Source organism: Dermacentor silvarum, chromosome 2 (assembly GCF_013339745.2).
Source record: "Dermacentor silvarum isolate Dsil-2018 chromosome 2, BIME_Dsil_1.4, whole genome shotgun sequence".
In the NCBI taxonomy this organism is placed as follows: domain Eukaryota; kingdom Metazoa; phylum Arthropoda; class Arachnida; order Ixodida; family Ixodidae; genus Dermacentor; species Dermacentor silvarum.
In genome coordinates this window covers 146,689,406-146,713,130 of record NC_051155.1, presented here as the reverse complement: position 1 = coordinate 146,713,130, position 23,725 = coordinate 146,689,406, and the positions used below count along the sequence as shown (strand labels likewise).

Sequence of the window (23,725 nt, the reverse complement as noted above, 5' to 3'; positions counted from 1 at the left end):
TTGCGGGCAAAGCGTGTTTGGCCAGGCAAACATCTACACCCATTAACTCTTTTTTGTCTTTGTATTTATCTGCGCACCGGCGGTGATTTAGTGTAGGCCGATACGCTGCCCGAAGCTGTGGCTTCCGGTGAGTAAGATGGCGGCAAAGAATGGCCACCTCACTCCGCCAGGCAGCGCCGACAGAGTGATATGCTCATATAACTTCGATGAACTTCTTTTCAGAGTCTAGTGACAAGAAGTGGCCGCGTTGCAACGCCTTATTTCCTCTTAAAAAGCATCGTAATTAACCTTCTGTTATCTGCCCATGATAATTTTCGGCATCGGGGTATGCATCTGCATGTCCAAAGTATAGAGGCAAGAAAGATTACTTTCTCGCATCTACGCCATTTTTCTCGTTTACAGCAAAGCTTTGTTCTCGCCAAGAGTGGCGCATTTCGTATATAGAAAACTCGTGTGCGAATTCTCGTTACTCTAATTAATGCCTGTTGAGTCGCCGTAAAGGGCCACTGTAACAAAATTTTGGATCATGTAAAAAGTCTACTTTCAAATGGTACAGATGCAGAGCAGCCTTCACGAAAAAAACAAAAACAAAAACAACAAAAAATTACGTTTCAAGTACGAGTGGATGCGTCACGAAAAGCTCGCAAGGCAATACGTTTTTATGATAACAAAACAGAAAAAAACCGCAGTTTCGCCCGAAAGGCGAAACGACGATTACGGTAGCAAATTAGTAGACAGCTATACGAAGTAAGGCTAGTAGTTTTATCGGCCGTATAAAGTTGTAAATATTCGCTTACTAACAAAATAAACAAGCGTGGTGCCACGCGCGCACAGGTAAACATCAACACAACTCGCTCGATAACCGCGGAAACTCGTCAGAACGCTGTAGGGAGAAAGCGCACCAGCGGCAGCGAGGAAATTTACCTTCGCGCTAGCACTCGCTTCAACGCGAACTAAACGTCGAAAGCGCAGCGCATACGAAGCCACCGGCACTCGGCGAATGCACTTTGTGCCATCACAGATCGCTTTGAAGATGGGGCCCCCGCGGGCGCACACTTCGGCCACATCGAAAATCGCTTTCAAGATAGGAGCCCGCGCGGCAGCTGCCTGAGAAGCAGCCGCATCAGCCGAACGCACCCCTTCCTCCCCCCCCCCCCTCCCCCACCGTCTCCGTCGTCTCTTCCCCGTGCCTCGCGCGCGAACGAAGACCGCACGCGCTTCCCGCCGCCTTCCTCTCTCGCGTGCGCGAGATCAAGCTGTGGTTTCTGGCTCACCCTAGCACGCTTTCACTCGCACACTCAGCGTACGGGCGCGGTGACGGTTTTATCGCCGTTGGACTTTATACGGAACCTCACGGCGACTACGACGGCGACGACGATGGCAAAAATGCGCTTGGAGTGTCCGTATATAATTGCTATCGCAAAAAAAAGCGCCGCCATCACGCTAGCCGGAAGTGACGTATAACCCAGAATGCGCGGCTTCTCCTTATGACCCCCGAGATTGCACACTGCCCGCGGCTGCTCTTGGCGCGCTGAAAAATGTCGGAGGCAACGTCCTTGGCAGTACGTCACATGCGGTAAACATTAGTTGCACGTGTCTTCTGTAAACCTACGCGCTGTTTGAAGGCAGCTTATAGGAAAAGAAATAGACAATTACTAGCCCTGCAGCTTTGCCACGGTTGCTTAAATAGTATATACTACTCACTTATAACTTAATGTATCCAAAGCGAGGAAAGCGAGGGGTAATTAGAGAGCACTGGGGGAGGCCTTCGTCCTGCAATTAACATCAAACATGAACTCCTAAACATGAATTCCCACCAACTCGCCCAAGTTTCTCTTCTAGAAACATAAAAAAAAAGCCTGATGATGATGGTCATAGCCAAAGTGAAATTTTGTTGCAGTTGGCTTCTAAAATTTTGTGGTCGCCGACGGTTTTACCACTCAACGTGTTTCTACGCAGAGATCGAGATCAGCTACCTGTTGCCGTGCACTGCGAACATCTGCGGCGATATGTGCAACGTGCGCGGCTGCTTCGTTGGCATATGCAAGTATCCGCCGGACCAAGTGGGCGCGCCACGCATCTGCATATGCCGGGGACACGCGGCAACGTGTGTCTGACTGAAGTCCATGGAGCGACGACTGGGATTGTAAAATGGAAGCAAGAAGCGAAAGCAATAGTGTGCTGAAACTTTTCCGAGAGGGTGCCAGACTAAAATATGTCTTCCTGGTAAACGGTATATATGTAGGTAAAACAAACAAACCGATTGTCATCATGGATCGATCTATCGAACAATCAATAAATCTGTGAATGAGCAATGAAATTACCAGTCATTATAATTACGCGTTTGAAATGATATGGTCTATCAAGATTGCTTGTACTTCGAAGTCACCACCCTCCCCCAATAAAAAACAAACAAACAAACAAAAATTTGGAGGACGCTTAAGCTTCGCCTTCAAGAGTGGAACGCGATAGCATTCAAAGATGATTGACTGTTTCTCACACTTCCCGGCAACTGCAGCTTATGTAACCTTAATGTTTACCGGGAAACACTGGCGGTGAACGCTATGCACGAAGGCGCGCTTTCTGGTAGAAACGCGGCCTCTTTCGTGGGCCGGCCTTCTTTTGTTATTTGCATCTTTAATATTTCAGCCTGAGAAGATTTAGCATAAAAGGCATGCGCTGTCGGTGTTTTGTTTCATGACAATTGTTTGTGGGCCGTCACTCTAAAAATTCCGAGGAATAATTTTGTAAAGAATGCAAGACAAAGTGTGAGCAACTTTGGTGGTAAAATATATTTGGAGGGCCTGCGTGTTTGGGGATTACTTTCTCGGCCGCTGGCGGCAATGCCAACGCCGGATTTTCTGCGACACGGGGCCCTAAACGCTATCGCGATAGAAATCTTTTTATATCGGCGAAAATTTCTGCTACAAGAATGATAAATGCGATCAGCTAAGCAAAGCGCGTGGCTACACGGGTCTCAAGGAGCCAGCTACATTTCGCATTACGGTGAACCTTTCTATCGCGGCACTGCTTTTAATGCATGATGGCATTCGATACCGCATATAAAGAATATGCAAAGTTTCTTGTTAGAAAACTAACTGAATTAAATGCACTTTACAATGTCATGTTGCGTATCTGTCCACTGTATGTCACAGGAACACCTGCGATGGGCACTTCACTGCATGGTTTTGGCATGTTACATGCTTGTGTGGTAACATAGTGGTCAGTGTATTTGAAAATGAAGTTGCAGTAATTCGAGAAGAGGAGCACACCATAATACACCTGCTAGAAAAAGAACCACATCGTGTAAAGAGCCTGCAATCACGTGTATAGTACGTGTCCTGAAAATCTAACCCCTTAAAGGGGCCCTGAACCACCCCTCGGGCTTGGTGAAATAGCATAGTCCGCAGGTAGCATACGCTACTGTGAACATCTCAGCCAAGTTTTTGCCGTCGTACGCGGTGCATGGAGCTCGCAAGCGGAGCGGGAAGTCACCTTTGTCTCAAACACTCTTCAAACAGAAGCCTCACTCTCTTCTGGACGCTTTATTTGGTAATAAAGCCCATTCACATACGCGGCTGCTATTGGTCGCTGCGGTCAGGTACACCGTGGTCGCCGCGGGATGCCGCCACGAGTCCAGTGGCTAAAACCTCCTTAGGCTAAGCGCACTGCGACTCGCTGTGGACAACCGCGTTTGAGTTACGTTTAACTCGTCGTAGGCACCAAAATCGGAAGTCGTGGCGTACCTACGTCACCATCCAAAATGAAATTTGAACTGCGCGCCACGGTGGCATTTCGAAGGCGGAGCGTTGTGGCCACACCCCACTCCTCCGTAGCCTTCGCAGTGCAAGGCATTCAAGAAGGAACGGGAGCACAGCGGAGGCCGTGTTTGATGGCCAATAACTCCGCTTCTGCTGAACGGACTGAAGTACTTTTTTACGGCAAAGTATTTCTTAAATAGCTTATTTTCACTTCAAGTGCCTTTCTCCACTTCGATAAAAAGTGGTTCAGGACCCTTTAGGTGTCGTTCGAGTCAAGACCCTACAGGTTATGACTAGCGCTGCGCACGTTAACGCAACAAGGCATGCTCGGAGTAACGTGTAAGCACCAATGACGGCATTAACTTCTAAGAATAACTTCCGATAACTTTTAAGGATGACAAAAAATACCTCTCACTCCTCGTCATATCGCCAATTTCGTTTTCGTGTTCGCGTAACGCGCTGCGATTCCGAAAAACGCCGGTTGTGCGTGTCACGTAAGCGCACTCAACGTGAATGCGCAGGGAACTTTTTTCTTGTCAACGCCCGTATTCTGTAAGGTACGCACGATACATCGTCCTAGTTTTTGTTACTTCAGTAATTCCTCGTTCGATTTGTCCACAACTTGCTCGTTTGATATACATTTTGAATGCACGGACCTGCTTACCTCACGACCAACCCATCACTTTTGGTGTGGCTGTCTGGCTGCAAGGGCATTTGAGCGGCGAGCTTCTGATAGCGATAAAAACGCTTCAGCTTAGTTAAGTTCAATTCATTTCCTTTATTTCACGTAGGTGGCTTGATTTTATGATAATGACGGCCTAAATAGAAAACACCTGCCGGGGTAGCCTAGCGACTATGGCGTTGCACTGGTGAGCTCGAATCCTTGGGCTCGATTTTGCCTGCAGCAGCCACATTTCGATGAAAAAAAAAAAAGGCTAAAGCTTTCACTAGGCCGCGCAAAGCTCAAGATACATCAAAGCTGGTCGATTGATTGCCTCTCTTGGTTGTAGCTAGGTTATCTCTCCTTCTTTCTTTTCTATCTCTCCTTCTTTCTCTTTCTTTCTCTCTCTCTCTCTCCTGCAACGAGAATGATTCCGTGCTTACTTCCTCTTGTAGATTAAAAAAAAAAACAGCAAATTTGTCCTTTGTGCGGGCAAGAACAAGGTGCGAATTACGCAGCAACGTGTTTACGACACGAAAACAGACCGCCCAGGAGGTTCTATATCCGCCGAGATGCATGCGAAAGAGAAAAAGACATTCGCGGTTTCATAACGCTTCCTGTTGACCTGTACGTGCGCTGAGCTCGGAGATGACGGGGACAAAAGAACTCGACGGCAGCTCAGTGCGAGCACATTGGAACGGTGCGATTGTTTCGTAAGCGCCGAAGAAAGGAAAATGAGGACGCGTTCAAATCCGCCTATTTCCTTTCCTGTAGGTCAACACGGAAGCACGAGGTCACAGGGGTCCTCATGTCATGGCTTTGTCGCGGGAACGTGGCCACCATTTCCGGAACTTCCTTCTTCACAGCACTGTTGCCGTGGCTTTATAGGAGGCGTTGCTTCAGATGATCCTCTTTTGCAGGATCCACATACTAGACACTCGTGTACGTCCTGCACAGGGCAGATACATTTGCAGCAGGTACCTGTTTTACTATTTCGATAACTCTTACGAATAATGTAGTTCGTGGGGCGCAGATTGCCGTGTCATGAACCGAGGTCACGTGTACTTGGTCGAGGTGACGACGACGAAGAAGAAGAAGTTCGAGAGGTTGGTACAGCCGCTCATCTTTCCCTGTGAGCTGTTCATTCTTACTGCTCCGGGTGAGTCGCATATATTTAGAACCTTATATTGGCTGTCTCCAAGTCATTTTCGGAGGTTACGTTTAGTATTGGCATCTGGATACAAAGATGTACTTTTGAAAAAAGTGCCAGACAGTTTGGTTAAGGCTTCCCCTTACAGGTCCTGTGTTTTCTCTTCTTTCAATCATGTTTTCTTTCACTGTACGGTAAGGTTTTACATGAAAAACCTTGTGACATGAAAATCAAGTCTAACATTCTCCACTGAATGGTAGCACTTACAATTTCCTTGAAGCAGGAATTTTTGCGAAATGTGCAAGATAGAAGTTACGCTGATGATACTGCGATGTCAAGTCCTACTGTTAAACTTATACATGAACCAATCTACCGTGACTATTTCTGATTTGTGCCCCTTATGCAGAAAATTGGAAACAATTGATCCCTGCTACTTGGGCTGCCAGCGTTTTTTCCTTCCTGAGGAAAAGGACCCAGCATATTATACTGCGTCATCTCGATCTGCCAATGAACTCTCCTGTGCTGCTGTCTTTCGGGGGCTTCCGTGCTGAGACACTGAAACATGTACACATCGCAGTTGGAAAATTCATTTGCGAATCCAAACGATTTAAATGTTCAGCTCATCGGCTATTTAGTTATTCCCTCATCGTTTATTTATGATTATTCATTTTGTTTTATTATAACGACTGTTCGAGAAAGGATATCTAAATTCTGCTCTCCTTCACTTAATTGTCATAGATAGGAGTTTCTAAATTCATTCTTCTCACACATTTCTGAAATCCGCCCGGATCTTGGCCAATTCCCTGAGTGGGGAGTGACACTAACTTTAAGGATCATCATCATCATCATCATCATCATCATCATCATCATCATCATCATCATCATCATCATCATCATCACCCTCATCATTAACTGTAAGCTGCTCATTGTGGTGGTACGATATAACTCTACTGCACATATATGTGGACAAGGCGTAACGGCCACCAACAGTGCGCACGTTCGGAAATCTCCTGTGACGGACATTAAATTATAACAAAATGAAGGCCTTATGCGACCGTCTCACCGCCTTTGGCACAAATTTACGGTAAATAAAAAAAAAGAAGAAAAAGAAAACGGTGGTGTACTTGCGTTACATTTGACTGGTTTCTACCATGCTCCATTTTCGTTTTGCAGCGGTGCGAAGCCCTCTCGAGATTGGAGTGAGAGAAAGTCTGCACCAGCCGAACGTGCTAGGTGCACCCTCAGACCAATCAGGGTAGCCACGTGATCGGTATTCTGCCGGACCCCGGTCGCACTCCCAGCTCGAAGGAGTGAGCCCCTCCGAACGCTCTGAGCTGGAGCGCGGTGCTTTGAATGAACCGGGTGAATGAGTTCTCAGCACTCGATTTTGTCCAGCCGAATGGAAACCGCTCCACGAGAGAGCTTTAGAGCACTCTAAAGCGACCAGTTGAATCTTACCATTAGATTTTAGTGCATGTTACGGAACTCCAGGTGCAGAAAATTAATCCTGAGCCCTCCGCTACTGCATTCCTAATATCCCATAGTGAAGTTCCTGGGCGTTCAAACCCACCGTTTAAGGAACAACGCATTGGCTAACTTCGGCTTCATGAAAGCTTCTGGCTGGGGTCATTCCCGCGCCCCGAAGTAGTTGCGCTTCTCTTTAGAGTAAATTGTAAAGGTGCCTCGATAACCGCATAAGTGTTAGGCAACTTGCAATAATTTGACGCGCGGTTTTGTTCTTGCTAGCAATGAATGCACTGCAAGCCCTTGTAATCTCGGCTTGTGCTGCAATAGGTAAGCTTGCTTATTTGCCTTACAACCGCCGTTAAACTAGCATAAACCAGGAGTGCACTTTCGGCTTAGAAATTACTTCAGGTATAGTGGTTCAGTCAATTTTCAGGCACTAATACAATACTTCTGCATGTAAATGAGAATGAGCGCACTAAATTAAGACAATTTTGGCTCGCACAAAATCCGGAGAAAGTGAATTTTGTTGAATTGCACGCGGCTGTCTTTTAACGGGATCTCGTACCAACGTCACAAATTAAAACGCGATCAGAGAAAAAAAAATCATAACGCTTGCCTTTTCGTGCTTTATAACGTTGGGATGCCACGTTGGATGCGATAGCAAGTTATAAGCACCGTTTATTCCTACATGTACTTTTTTTATTTGAATTAAGCGATTGTTACACATTCAAGCAAAAGCCGAAAATGCAATTTTGCTTTGCAGGCGCTTTCGACGTGTTCGATCGCTTTTGAATTTATTCTGATGTAGTTCGGTCGAAGAGGCAGAATAACGTATTCAGACGAAGATATATATATATATATATATATATATATATATATATATATATATATATATATATATATATATATATTTTTTTCTGCAATTCCGCACTCGGTTATGGGGGCGCTATTCGCTGCAATAACTCTTATAGTCAGGGTGTCAGGAGGCTACGCTATAACGCACTCTGCGTAACCGCGCCGCAGCATGGTATATCAATGAAGAACCTACGCTGCGTCAATCGCATGCCCTCTTGCTGGAGCTTATGTCCCGACAGAGTATAGGAAGTATACATACGTAGCGGAATGGCTGCTAGACCTAATGTGCACGAAGCTCACAGTACTCAATCGCGCCGGCCTATACAGCCGACGACTGACTGCCGGCCTGCCGTTCCGTCTCAGATCACACGCATGAAACATGCCGCAACGGAGATGTGAATCATTCATGACGATTTGCTGCCGTCGCCCGAGCGGACATAATGCGTTTCTTCGTTTTCTTCCTTACACCTTCCTGCAGGTGCGTCCCAATGGCGTAAGTGCTTTTCCATATTCCATTACGATCATCTTGTTTTTCCCGACGTCCGCATATGGCTCGTCGTTCCGCCTCACTTTATTTTTATACCAGCTATTCTCTGAAAGCTTTCCACCCCCTGTCGCGATAACATCGGGTCATGCCACTGGGTGTAGGGGCTCTGTGTTTCTTCGCGTCCGTATCGATTGTGCACACTTACTCGTCTGCGAAGCCATTTTCGCAGCTAGAGCAGCACAAGGACGGCGTTGTTCGTTAGGAAAAAAAATTGTTTCGATCACGAACATGTCAGCACGTCATAAATGAGCTATTTATACATCACGACGTCGTTACAAATCTCGCAATGAAAGTGGATGTGGCAGTCGCTTTATAGAGTTCCTCTTTAAAGAGTTAAACGCCTCTTGCAAAAGTTCATACAGAAATTCCATAGTTTTTTTCAAGGGTACCTAATGGAGGGTCTAGAAGCGCAACCAGACTTGTGTAGAATGTCAACAAGAAACAAAAGAAGAACGTAAACAAGATCACAAAATGCACAAGTAGCGACTCGAAAATTTTGCATTTAGTGACATGGAAGGTGAAAGTAATGACCGAAATTAAAATAAAAAGGCCACACCAATTCCTGCACTAGTTTGAGCAGAAGGAACGACTTGCGATAGCGTCGTGTACGAAAGCTTTGCGATTCCGTCTCGGAGATTTCCGCCACTGTAACTTTCTTTCAATGGTGCTTTCGTGCGCTCTACGAAATGTGCGTCGTGAACGTGCTTTGTACATTTTCTTGGAATGTGCACAGAGGTAAAACGTAATACTATGCGTTTAACTACTCGCTGTGGCTGATTTTAGTTTGGATATTCGCATTTAGTTTGAATGTTCGCACACGACAGCAGCTTTGATTGGTCCTGAGTTGGTCCACGTATGCCGGACATGTAGGTATGAACAGCTCGCATAAAGTCCAAGATCACAATTACTTCGTCACCTGCTTGAATGCTTCCATTGAATGTGTGCCTCAAAGCTTCTTTAGCCGATTACAGCGCACATTATGTACACGACGGCAGCTTTGATTGTTTCTCAGCTGGTCCCCGTATACGAGTATACTGGACTGGACATGTATGCACACCTCGCACAGGAGCCATGGCACAATCACTTCGTCACCCAGACTTTCACTTTGCTGTCTTTCGGTCTCCTTCCTGTAACACTAGCCTGTGTTTCTTTTTCTTTTATAGCGAAGCTGTTATAGCGAAGCTGTTATAGCGGCTACACAAACGCTCGGAAACGTTAGATTCCAGTTCTCACGGTTTTTCCAAGAAACTACATAACGCACGAAGTATATATATTGAGGAAATGTAGCAAACAATAAGGGCAATATGCAGCCAAACGTTGAAGTTTGTATGTCAGTTAGGGGTTAAATGAAAATTGCTAACCAGCTAATCAACCAGCTGGCTTAACCAGCTAATCAACTCATCCGGTTTTGCTCAACCAGCCAATAAGTGCGCACTGAAAGTGGTATCGCCGAAAGTGACCGTCCGAGAACACGTTCCCTGGCTCCGGCTGAGCTGATTGAGCGGAACATTGTGGTGCGTCGGCTTGGCTTGTCGCTTTTGCAGCCAAACGCGCTGCGCGCCCTCTGGAGACCTTCTAACATTCCACGCGAGCTGCCGGTGCACGTCGAAATTATGAGAGCATGATGGCGGCGATGGCAGCGGCGATGGTGCGAGTGCTACTCGAGCATCCGCGTAATTGCCATCGCAGAATGAACAAAAATGAACAAATATGCGCCTCCATGCGCACAATTCCTGTGCTTTCCTCTCCGGGTTTCCACGCGTCTACTCGGTCGGGATCATGCCGACTATAAAGTAGGCCTATACCGGGGATTACGTAATAAAAGCTAGCACGATCCCCACTTAAAGCAATTATAGGAAATGTGGTGAGGGGGTTTATGAAGGCTCAATCTTCAAACGCTTTGTGAGAGCAAACAAACCAAGATACTTAGGTGAACAAGTACCGGAGTAAAAAAAAAATTAAGAAGAATTTGTAGCTTTATTTCAAAGTAATAAAAGTGCCTTGTTTAACATCTCATAGCAGCTAGTAATTAGTACTGATACCGAAGTTGAACAGTGCACTGCACAGGCGTATGGCCAGAGTGCGTTTTTTTTTCTCTCTCTCAAAAATTCTTAAGCGATAACTCTACAAAACAAGAGAAGGGCTATATTTGATTTTCGAAGAGGTTTACTTCAGGACACCTGGTAGCTCTCTCTGCCAGGTGGGTGTCCGGAACCTCCAACGCTCTACGGCCTCGGATGTTGAAGCGTGCTGAAGGGATGCTGACGCTCTATAGGACAGAATATTGACTGGTTCATTCTACATATTTACAGGCATTTGGTCAGGAAGGGGGAAAAATACGGAAAGAAGCATGAAATGCTCTCGGGAGAGCTCCGACTGCAGAACGAGCCCGAAGCTCTCGAAAAGTCTCAGGTGATCTCCCTCACACCTCCGCGCTGCTGCTTTTACGGCCTTTTCTCCCGCCGGAGGGAAAAGGGGCTTTTCATCTTCTGGAAATTTTTCGTCACCATTGTTCATCATCAAACCACACGCGCACACGTTTGGTGACGAACAATGGGGCGCACTGCGACGTCGAATGATTCCTGGCACCAAGCAGTGGTAGGAGCTCGGCTGGCCGTGTCTATAACAGCTAGTAAGCTGAAACTTTGGCCATAGATCTGGGTAGTTCCTCTAGGTGTTCACAGTTGTTTGTAGATGCCGCTGAGACAGTTCGGAATATTAAGATGAAGGCTTTAAGTAGAACGTACATGGGTGCAGCGTGACATAGCCACGTTGGAGAAGGCGACGCGGAGTTTGGCTACGGTATGGAGGTACTCAGGTAGTGGCGAGATGTCTATCGTTACGCCAGTCCGGACTTGGACCTAAAATAGGCTATAAGCTATTTTTTTTCTAGATACACGCTTGCGGGTGTCCCATTCTCTGCGTGGTATCTGCTTCGTGCGATTAAAGAGAACGTCATCATTAGGAACGAGAACGACAGACTGTGGAAAGTTCAGGCGATTGCCGTTGAGCAGCTGCCGTTATTTTTGGTACATCTAACAAAGCTTCTTGTTGGGCGTGTTGTTGCTTAGATGCTAGAGTATAGCAGGCGCAAAGAACATGGACACGGACAAACGCCACTACAAACTAAAGTTCATTTCGTGCATTAAAAAAAATATTTACACACGTAGTGGGTGCACGCGCATCTTACAAGTAGAAGGTGGTCGAAAAGAACGCGACGTGACGTGGTGTCACGTGGAGCCTAGAACGACCAAAATGAGTGAGCATGCGCAAAAATAAATTAAGACTGACGATGCTCGACCACTTACAGACGAAGTTTAATTGTTGTGGGGGTAACTCGCAATGAAGGGACTAAAATTTCTTGGCAGACGCAGTGACACTGCCGCAAGAGAAACGGGGTGGATGTTTTATATTCAGAAATATGGTACTGAATCGGGCTTTGTTGCCTTTCTTTGTATGCCATTAAATTTGCCTTTCCGAAGTTTTATCTACAATTGGACACCGCGTCACGACGAGTCCTTAAAAGCGCCTTCACTCTGCAAGACGCACATACGTCTAGTTCACGCATACTATTACAGCTATAAATATAATTTAGTTGGTAGGGACGTATGCTGTAGATAACGCTGTGTATATGTATATCAGGACATCTTTGGTACATGTTTCCTAATGGCGACACAAACCTGCTTCCCTAGAGTTTCAGGGGTTTTTAATAATGCCCATGTCTGGCTTGCAGAGGAATTCAGGTATACTGCTGTCGAAAGGTTCAGCCCGAAATCTTTACTCCAATACCTAATTACCCCCCCCTCCACCGATAGTGATACACGTACCTATTCCTGCGTGCGCTTTTTTTTTTGGCACGGTTATGATTGATTCTAGTCCAATAAAAAGTTTATACTATAAGATATTGTCCCTGGCAGCATGTTCTTTCGTATCCAGAGTATTATCCGTATATAGCACTTACGTTTATCTACGTGAATGCGATTAAGTACGAGGGCACAAATGGCGCGGATTGCAGGGATTGACAGTGGCAGTCTATTGCGACCTGGCTTCAGACTAACTCTTTCTCTCTCTCTATGATTCACTATCGCAGTAGCGTCGAGAAGAGATAACTGCTCTGGTCATATTTACGCATTGCTCAGTTTCACAGATCTGCTTTTCCGGCAGCTTGCCCGCTAGAGGCCGAGCAGTGTAGCAGCTGGTGCCAGGATCACGGCTGCCTCGACGGTCAGTGCACGTGCGGAGTCTGGGACGGCTGCCACTGCACCGGATGTTGCACCGAAGTGCCCAAGGTGGACTGCGTGGACATTAACTGCGTCGAGGCTGCCAAACCACGCGGAGTGTGCGTGCAGGACACCTGCCTACCCGACATCAACGACCCCTACTGCCACGACTAGTGACCGCCCAATTAGATAAATTTATAGGAGAGCGATTTTCGAAAAGCAAGGCGACGCGAAAGGACGTGGAGCACGTTCAGTAAAAAGGATTAGATAACGCGTTCAGTAAAAATGTAATAAAGACCCATGCAGATGAAACGAACATGTTGGAATCAGTGTTTTTGTGGGCTTGTTGCCGAATAACGCGATGTTCACGTCTATTGCAAGAGTATAACGGAGCAGAAGCGCTATAATACGAACAAGAATATGATGAAAACTTGAGCGGATGTATGTAGGTTTCTCAGTGTGGTTTGTTGGTGCTCGCTGACGACACATCGATCAATGTGCATTGGAGCCACACACCTTGTTGGTGGGACACGGCCGCGGCTCTCATGTCGCGAGATTTGCTGCTTAAAAAAGCGTTTGTCGTGTCGTTTTTGTTCTTGTTGCGGTTGCTTTTTAAGGCAATCATGTGAATAGAAATGAATGTGTCTCCTACTTAAGCAGGAATAATGGTGGCCATCTATAATTTGGACTGCCCGACGAGTAGTCGGACAGTTTCCCCTCCCCTCTATTCCCCGCCCCCACCCGCTCCTTAAATTATAGGGAGGAAATCGCTTGCACATCGGAACAAACTTCGGTATACCAAAGTAGATATATCTACTCAGCGAATGTTAACGGACTGCTCTTGTCTTGACCTGTCATTGCGCACCAGTGACAATGACGTTCCGCAGCTGCGCATAAAGCAATTCCGAGGGGCGCAGGGAAGCCATTTCTCTCTCTCTCTCTTTTGCACAGGCTTTCGCATAGCCGGCTATTAAATTTTATCAGATTTTATCAGGTGTCTCCTGACTACGGGCTTCCTACGAGGTAAGCCTCGCTATATAGGAAATTACGGAATAGCTTTGGCTCCTAGCGCATATGTATGCGACAACACGGCACCTTCTCTGTTGCAACTTACTGGAGCGCAACAAGTGAGATGTCTAGTACCTCAAGAACGGTGTTAATGTCCAAGACATTGTTTATGCGTTTCTGAACTCCATAAAAATTTCCGATTCATGATCTCAGTCTAAGAGTTTGAGAGCGTTTGCCAATGTGTTCGGACATTCACCTCAAAAGGACTTTATAAATTCATCGTTTTCTCTGTCTACCACAGCATCGTCACCAGTTGCTGTTTGAGCGTTCACAGAGTACGCGCCATTACTTGCGAGTCCGAAGCACACCGTACAGATGGGTAACCAGCGAAGCTGAAACGTGCGACCCCGGTGTTTAGCAGTGGGTTAATCCCGACGCTGTACTGAAGCGTTTCTCAATTATTGGTTACATGTTTGTGTTTCTAATGGAACACAAGCGCCAATTGCGGGCGGATGCTGCTAACCACGACGCGGAGCAAACTCGAGATATCGAACGCATGCGACAACAGCGAGCCGAGGAGGCGGCGTTGCGTCTAGAGCAGCGTCAACGTGGCAATGGCGGGAACGCGTTCGCCAGGGCCAACGCCCGTTTTCGGCGGGAGTTTCTCGAGCGGCACTTTGGCTTCGGCTGCGACGAAACGTCCACGTTGAAATCGCGAAGTGGAACGCAAGCGCCAATGACGGGTGAATGCTGGTAACCACGACGCCGAGCTAACTTGAGATGTCGAACGCATGCGACAACGGCGAGCTGAGGAGGCGGCGTTGCGGGCAGAGCAGGTACGACGCAGAGAACGACGTCACTAACGGCGCTACCAATGGCGCGCGCTATTGGGTGCGACGTAGAGAACGACGTAAGTGACGGCGCAGCCAATGGAGACGTTTATCGAAACATTTGGCGAGCGGTTTTTCGTTTCGCCGAGCCATATACACTGCAGCTTTCGCTGTAATAAGGCGATAACTGAGGTTCATGAATGCTGCTCTGATCGGCCGCTTTGTCTTTACAGTAAATATCTTAATAAGTAAGACCATAAATTTGGCTTGACACACAGGCACACAGACCAACTCACCCCCCCCCCCCCCCCATGTACACACGCACACACACACCTCCCGTCCCGCACACATACATACACATACACATGCACGCACGCACTAACGCCTACATAGACGTGCACTTGCGCTTATTTTTTACAATGCGCGCATACGGTTGTTCTTGCGAAATGCCAAATTGCTTTTTGGTCTGTGTTAACCAAGTGAAATACGGAGTAAGAAATTCGTGGTTAGAAGTGACACCCGTAATCTATTCTCATCGACGTCGCAGGTCACACTTATTTCGCGCGTCTCCCCGAGGGTTCCCAGGCACTCAAGGCATTGTTACGAGCAGACTTCTGAATTTCATGGATACCGGTACGACAAGAAAGAGAAGCTCGCAGCGAGAACATTTCTGTATATTCTTGTAGTCAAGCTGGACTCTTGAATAACCATTAAGTCGTCGCGGTGAAAACGTCAGCAGCGCTCAATAACACTTTACAGGCTCTCCATTATTACAGGTCTCCGGCAGAATCAGTGTCGACACTTTCTAATTTTCTTTTTCTATTCAGAGTCTGGTTACAATTTCAGACGTCACTCCTCGCAATATTTAGGGAAGGGCGAAATTAGAAAGTCTCGACAAATATACATTAGAGCAGTTCCGCCATTCCTATTCCTTTAAATGTCCCGTAGCTTTTCGATTCACACACGGATTTCCCGACTGGTAAATGGTACATGTTTGTTGTTTAACGATCGGTTACTTTTTCATTTTAGAAGCACTGCAACACAAGATGGCGATTTATACTTTATGTTATTATATTTTATACTTTATGCCTCTCTGTTCGGAAAAAATTAGGTAAATCTTGTTCATTTGTGAGAACCAGCTTATAATGTGACTAGCAAATATATCGGCAAAGCCTGATTCAGCAAAAGCCGGCAGAGAGAGAACAATTAGTCCCTGGCAATCCGCACTAGCACTCGTTCTTTATTGACATTATATGCACGAAGTTTCCTTTTTAATGCGAAACATCCTTCTCAAGTGTAGCTCATCTTTTCCTGCCATCTGCCATCTGTCTAACCAAACAAATGGGCCGATGCCGAACATAGTTGAGCAGTATGCAATCAATTAGCGCTTGACACATCCGCTCTCGGCTGCCCGGAAAAGTGCGCTGGAGAGTTGGCCCACAAGTGGCGTTTGTTGACGTTGACCTTAGCCCTAGATGACTTCGAATTTAAGTGACGAATGACGCAGGACGTCACATGTGTGTGTAAGTGACTTCAGTACCCTCTATGCTCGCTGCTTCGCGCTTCTGTGCGACGTGGGAGCTGCGTCGAGTCTTTACGTCACTTCTACAGGGCCATTTCCCACCAAAATGCTTCGCGCCAAGAAGCCTCTCACCACAGCCGAGTTCGAAGAATGCAAGCGTCTGCGCGCCCAATTTGTTCGTCGTCGTTATGTGGACCGGACGCCTGAAGCCCGCGCTGCCCTACTGGGGCGAAAAGGGATCGCTGAACATGAACTGTGCAAATCAATGAAATCAATGAAACCAATAAACCAATGGGCATAAAATATTTTAATTTCAACGTAAGGTACATGTACCACAAAAATCTGTGAGCCCTTCCACTGGGGTGGAGATGGAAGACCAGCGAAGCTGTACTATGGTGGAGATTATGTATTTCCAATTATGACTATTAAGATGTGATGGTGTAATTAGTTATTTGAACTATTAAACAATGAGAAATATATATGATCTGGTGGTATTAATTTATTTAGTGACCACAGGGACCAAGGCCTTATGGTCGCTACGGTACGCCGCCATAGGGTGTACGGAAAAGGTTGCCACGTTCTTCACAAACATCTAAACACGTTGTGCGCGTTGTTTGTGTGACCGCACACAACCGCTGTCAAAACGCTGGCTACGTGACGGAACGGCTAAACGCCGTGGGCGAGGGCCGAGAGAGAGTCGGCGGCAGAGGCCGGCAGGGCTGCGCGCATGCGCTGCAGGGGGAGAGCGGGCACGCACACGCACAGTCTAGGGTGCCTCGATGCCGTCCTCGCCCACCACTCCCCTTCCACTGAGAAGTCGCGTTTGTTCTCCGCCATGTGTTCGCTCCCCGTGAAAGCGTGCGTCCCTTTCTCTCCGCGCTTTCACTCGCGCATACAGCATATGGCCCAGTGAGGGTCTCAGGGGCTGCAGAAGATGGCGTCAACCTTTCCCTTTCCCTCAAGAACCACTTACCACCAGTGAGGGTTTTTTATATGGAAACTCCAAACCAGATTTCTGCCGTCGGCGTCGCCGTCGTCGTCGCCGTCGCCGTCGCCGTGAGGTTACGTATGACGTCAACGGCGATGAAGTCGTCGCCGTGCTCCGGACGCTGTATGTGCGAGTGAAAGAGCGCGAGGGACGCGCGCTTTCACGGGGAGCGAACGCACGTCGGAGAGCAAACGCGCGTTCTGCGCCGGGCTCCCTGAAGGCCCGCAGAATTAAGCGTCTCTTTCCTCCTTTCCATATATAGCGAGCAAACGCAACTTTCTCCGTCGCGCGAATGGCTGTGGGGGGACGGGAGGGAGGGAGGGAGGGAGGGGAGGCGATGTTTAGCTGCGGCACCAAATACGTATTTATATAAAAACTCCGCGCGCGTTTGGTGCGAACGCGGGCAAAACGCCGACGGCGTCGACAACAGTTCTGCGCGTTACTGGTGCTGCTGCATGTCCAAGTTTATACAGCTGATAAAACTACTATCCTTACTACGTATAGCTCTAATAATTTGCTATCGCAATTGGTGCTTCGCCTTTCGGGTGAAACTGCGACAACTTTTTTTTTCTATTGCCGGACGCGACGATCGAAAGGTGAGCCATTAACAGCTTCGCTGTAATATACTAAATGTACATTGTAATCTGTAACATATCGATACCTTAAAACGTCCCATCTTCAAGAACGACAGTGTAATTCGCGCTGCACATACGACCAGTACGCATACACTTCCCAAACGTGGCCGCGGTTTTGCTCCAGAAAACACGATTCGTGAGAACACTTCAAACAAAACAACAATACTTCGCATCACGTCACATCATTTTTTTTTCTGTTTGTTGTTCGAACAAATATTTGAAATATCACATGGAGCGTGTAACGCTATTAGACCGGTTCATGTATATTATCTCAAGAGGTGGATCGACATTGTTTTCTCCAAAAATTTGTTAAATTACTAGTAAACTTGGGATACATTACCGTTACGGCAAATGTTGCAGATGCTTTCTATTGAAAGGGAGCCGTAGGGAACTCATGTTGGCTTAGCAGTAACTTTAACAATATCTGTCCCCATAAATCTGTTAAAAATGCACTGTCGTTTCAGTAAATACCATCCTAGAATGCTTGATGCTCGCTTTTGCAAAACTATTAATTGGAATGTCAATGTGTTTCGTAGCACATTCAGAGGCCTCACAACACGAACGGGGCGCAAATGTTGGAATTTCTGCTTAGCAAATATGACTTAACTACTTCAATTTCGTAAGTGCAACATGTGCTCTAAAGTTAATAACTAAATGCGAACTAGTGAATATTTTTTAAAATTATCGATCTAGATATTGCGAGTTATCGTGCAAATAACGTCCGCCTCTAAATAGGTAATCCACCTGATCAAGCCGAATTACGCTATATGTGCGCCACGGAATAAAATTAAGAAAGACGAATAAAAAGTAAAAAGAAAATAAACAAGTGGCATAATGCATCATAAGGGAATGAGCAACAAAGACAGTCATACAACAAATGCATGACCTGAGCCTTTATCAAAGTGAAGATTTATAGAAAGAGCACATAAAGACGGTTCGCAAGCTTTCCGGTTCAACAGATCCGTGACCGTATGCCGGTACCGCCAAGGGAATGGTAGAAAAGAAAGCGCATCTGGCATAACGCGCGCTTGCACTGCCTCAAGAGAAATTCGCCATCCCACCAAGACAGAACACGATCGTTGCATAGCGACACTTTTGCTATATCTAAAGTGCGCCAGGAGGCCGATCTCGCTTGCACGCCACCTCAGCGAGCGTTTGATATCGTCGTTTGATTTTCACCATCCTTCTTCTCTGTGTTTCTTATCGCGCTTCAATCTCCTTCCACCATTCTTTCTCGCACCTGCCAATATCACTTCTCGAGCTTAAAACTCCATCTGCTGGATGGCATGACCCCTTCTGTGCCCTTACGAGCTGCCACGCTGGAATCGATTGCGGAGTCCATCGATTACAATTTCGATCGTTTCGAACCCTGGCATGCAAGCTACAACTCTTGCATTATGCTTGTTTTTCTCCCCGCATTCCGCTGCCTCTGTTATGCTCCTCCTATATATATCTACGTATTTCTTTACACCTCGCAAAAATTCAAGCTACGTTTTTTTTTTCTTAAATCGAATACCTTTCTTTGGCGCCTGTCGTGGTTGGTCGGTGGTCGACAAACAGCGGTCGATGGTCGGACTTGGCAAGAAGAACATTCGTTCGCTACCTCGGTTCGTGCGTTCGTTCGGTCGTTCGTTTCTTACATTGACAATTATCGTCGATGGTTCTTGCACAATGTTTTTTTTTTTTTTCAACATTCACATTGCAGTGCTGAGACTCCGCCTTTCTTACACTGTGCCGCTTTCCTTAGTCGGTCGCATCATCCCTAGAAGAACGGCTCGAGCGTCTGTGCTTTGCTTTCATCACAGCGCACGCACGCGTGTATGGCTCAGACACACACGCGGAACCGACGTGCGTGCGGCGAAAGCGGCTCTACAAGTGCTCCGCTTTCGGCAAAGCGCTGGTGGAGCCCCCTACTTTCATCTCGCTTTGTTGTTCGAACGACATTTTTCTCAGCAGACTCCGGTACTCGTTCGCCACATTATTATTGCGATAGCAATTATATGGACACTCAAAAGCAGATTTCTGCCGTCGGCGTCGCCGTCGCCGTGAGGTTCCGTATGACGTCATTTGGAGATGAAATCGTCGCCGCGCGCCGAACGCTGTATGTGCGAGTGAAAGGGCGCGAGGGGCGCGTCTTTCACGGGGAGTGAACGCACGGCGGAGAACAAACGCGCGTTCTGCGCCGTGCTCGCTTAAGGGCTGCAGAAGTAGGCGTCTCTTTTCTCCTTTACAATCACCATATATGTAGAGCAAACGCGCCTTCTTCGGACGCGCGAGAGGCCGTGGGGGAGGGGGAGGGAAGGGAGGCGACGTTTAGCTGCGGCACCAAGTGCCTATTTATATCAGAGGCTCCAGCAACAGTCACCAACGCCGCACGCATTTTGAGCTAACGCGGGCAAAACGCCGATGGCGTCGACAACAGTTCTGCGTGTTGTTGCTACCAAAGCCGCTCACCTTACTTCGTATGACATTGCTGTGTTGCTATCGCATTCATTGCTTCGCCCTTAGGGCGAAACTGTGACATTTTTTTTCTTCCTGCACTATATGCGGTCTTAGCAGCAGTTATTATTGGAGGCACATTCTGTGCTCAACCGTACGAGGTTCAATAGCACCGTTTGTATACGATGAGGATTCCTTCATCGCACCACCCGCTGCGCGGTACGATCCGCGGTTATCCCACTGCCGCCGCTCTTCTCGCTACCCGTTAGTCTTTTCTTGAGTGAAATTCGTTTATTTTTATCGCACGCTACTTTTCGGGACCGCGAACACTTAATACAAAGTCAGCGGATTCCAAATAGCAGTTCGCTTCCATCGGGTGTCTTCTTTTTAATATCCGTAGTTTTAGTATCTACGTCAGGAGTTCATATTATTATTAAAGCAACGCACCAAGTTAGGTGTCCGATCGTATTATAAGAAGCTCTGAGGGGCCTGCGTCCAGTTATATTGACGCACATATCTGTAGAAGGCAAAAAAAAAAATGCAAGCCCAATGAAGTAATAATGTGGGACCTTTCTATCGCAGGTACTGTTTTTACTAAACCGCTCAGCGAGAACCAGACCCTAGCAGTTGAAATCGCAAGCGCTCGTTCCAGTCAGCAGTACTGACTTCCTAAGCACTGAATTTCCCAAGCATGGCGTTGCGACTGTATACGCGTTCCGATGAAACAGTTTCCCAAATCTTCACCGTCCGTACGCTTATTCCTGAACGCCGCGTCTATGAATGTGTCGCAGCTCCAACGCAAACGGAAGTCAAGGCGGAACGTTGCATCACACATACAAAAAGGGAGAGAGAGAGAGAAAGCTCCGTAGACATTCTTCCCTTCGAAGGATTGAGCTAAAACTCTACTAAATTATGTTATTTTCTAATTTTGATACGTTCTGAGTCAAGAATGTTTCCTCCAGAATGTTTTACTTCGATTAGGTCACCGTTGCAAATGTATACTTTCCCTCTACAATCCGGCTATATATTGAACCGCAATGATAACTTTCATACTTAGCCAGATGGCACTGTGGCTGGTGGCTGCACATAGGATGGCACGGATTGACTGGCTGCATGCATTGACTGCACGCATTGGCTGCAGGCATTGGATTACCCACATTGCAGATTATCTCAATTTTCAGCCTGACAACGCAGGTATAGGGGAGAAAACACGCAATGAACCGAACGAGAATAATAATAAGCAGTTGCCTGAAAGCAAAGAAAAAAAATCTGCAGATCACACTTTCTGTGGGAATCGAAGTGAATACGGAGCAACGAGAATTGTTGTCCCGTATGTGCAATAATTCATTTCTTCCTGTGGCTGAGACGTCACAGTGGCTGCACGCAAGATGACACCATTGGCGGTTCTTTCTCATTTCTGGCTAGAATATTTGGCACATTCTTCGAACGTTCACATTTACTTTCGCCCTACGTGATTTTAAACATGGTTACAGTCGCAACTTCCGTCTACTGAGTCGGAGGAAAAGCTGCACTAACCTAGCCTGTTCTTCAACGTGTGTAACAGAAGGCTATTGCCTTCTGCGTATGCGAGAATTTGTGTTGTCGTTGCGAAGAAAGAACGACTCACTAAACAGTTTTAAATAAATTGCGGAGAGTGTATACTAACATAGATTTGCCTCATTTTAAAGGTTTCATTGCTGCCACTACAGTTGTTATGTCTTCTACTAAACATTATCAGGTGTTGCTTCACCATGTTAGGTACGCTTTGTACACTCTTATTGTCACGGATATTATTTTCAACATATCCATGTAGGGTTCATAACTTTTTTATTCTGTCTCCTTTAATTGTGCCGTACGTAACTTTATTTCTGATTTCGATTAATGTGCTTTTTCTCTAACTAGTTGAACCAGTCGTATAAGGGTATCTAAGGGCACGCAAGGGTAACAATACACATTTTACCAGCCTTTTGTCTCGGTACCCAGCACAAAGAAAAAGAATAGGAATAAATGACTGCGGCAATCAGCGTCACAATGACGATCACGCCTGCTTCAGCGAAAGCAAACGACCGAGAAGACGCCGCGGCGACTGTTCAAAACAACACACATTCGTGCGTAAATATAGTTGCCACAAGGAGCATTGTTCTACCGACAGCCCCACTCGAAGACACAACGTTACACTACCGACACCTGCGTGCGACGCCGTCGAGGCAGAGTGCTTTCATCACCGTTTTTAAACTGCTTTGCTATAGAAACAGTTATGCACGTTACAGTCATGATGGGCTTGTGGCGTGCGCTGCAACGGCGCAAGTCCCCCTTTTGGCATCGGGTTCCATCATACACACACCTTGACATGGAAATCGGCGAGAAGAGACGGACTACGTCGTCTAGCGAGAGTATTGGGGGAAGGCATGGGATCGTTTGCTGATGGCTCCTTTAAATGCGAAGCACTTCCTGGCGTACATTTGCCACTTTGATAGCATCCGTCCGTCTATCCGTCCATCCGTTCCATCCGTCCCGTTCCGTTCCGTTCCGTCCCGTACCGTCCCGTCCCGTCCCGTCCCGTCCCGTCCCGTTCCGTCCCGTACCGTCCCGTCCCGTCCGTCCGTCCGTCCGTCCGTCCCGTCCCGTCCCGTCCCGCCCGCCCGCCCGCCTGAGCCCGCCGGCCTGCCCGCCGGCCTGCCCGCCCGCCCGCCCGCCCGCCCACCCGCCCGCCCGCCCGCCCACCCGCCCGCCCGTCCGTCCGTCCGTCCGTCCATCCATCCATCCATCCATCCATCCATCTAGCCGCCTACTTCTTGGTGCTCTCATGGTCGTTTCGTTAATTGGTATGTACCAAAATTGGCTGAGTATGGCAAGAGCGTATGACTAACATTAATGATAGGTCATGACATGCGTGTCATGTAGGTCATGAAACAGCTGCCTAGGTCTTGGTGCTCTCATGGTCATTTCGTTAACTTGGTAGGCTCCCCGCACAATGCTTCGCGTAACATCGATTCCCACAGGGCGTGGGATCTGCCGGCTTATTTTCTCCCACCCCCCCTTTTTTTCTCGTAATTTTGAAAATTTGCCCTGTGGCATAAAGCGGTTGAAATATCTTAACAACTTGTTTTGTTCTCTACAATTCAGCTCTGTGGTGGGGATCAGCTCTAGGGTGTCTCAGCTAACGCTAGCAATACTTGTAGTTTAGAATAACTTGTTGTTGGGCGAGTTGGTACATATTGTTACGTGTGGAAACGTAGCGAACATTGTTTAACTCCGCGAAAAAACAGACCACAGAAACAGCATGGGACAAGGACGGGCGCAGGCTGCGCCCGTCCTTGTCCCATGCTGTCTCTGTGGTCCGTTTTTTCGCGCAGTTAAACAATGCTAGCAATACCGTTCAACGAAAAAAATAAATAAAAATAAAATAAAGAAATATTAAAGAGTCACGCTGCAAGATGCGATCTTAAGAATTACAGTGTTCGATTGCCCGACCTCTGACGACCGAACACTGCAGGTTTTGTAACAGTATCTCGCACCGTGTTTTCTAAATCGCTGTTTTCGATGAGCGACTCGGCTAACGTTAGCTGGGACACATGGTACACGCGTATTAACAGATGGTAGCCCGGTGGGCCGCTTGGATGTAGCCATAATTTCGACAAC

The 23,725-nt window shown here is 47.1% G+C and overlaps 2 protein-coding genes across 5 annotated transcripts in view; one reads left to right on the top strand and one right to left on the bottom strand.

Annotated features, from left to right (window-relative positions):
• The window catches only part of LOC125943181 (uncharacterized), a 122,191-nt gene extending 108,818 nt beyond the window's left edge, over nt 1-13,373 (top strand). For 2 of the 3 annotated variants that reach the window (XR_007465630.1, XR_007465629.1), the window contains exon 3: nt 1,960-2,737. Coding sequence is in view for 1 of the 3 variants with exons in the window: in XM_049661697.1 (XP_049517654.1) it covers nt 5,467-5,581; nt 7,319-7,366; nt 8,373-8,387; nt 12,606-12,835 (408 nt within the window). In the remaining 2 variants the exon portion in view is untranslated. Of the gene's footprint in view, nt 1-1,959; nt 2,738-5,196; nt 5,582-7,318; nt 7,367-8,372; nt 8,388-12,605 lie in introns of those variants that run through there. The other variant, XM_049661697.1, reaches the window with a different exon arrangement.
• Nucleotides 1-23,725, bottom strand: part of LOC119441883 (rap guanine nucleotide exchange factor 4) — a 531,616-nt gene that overhangs the window by 428,828 nt on the left and 79,063 nt on the right. The window lies entirely within an intron of this gene.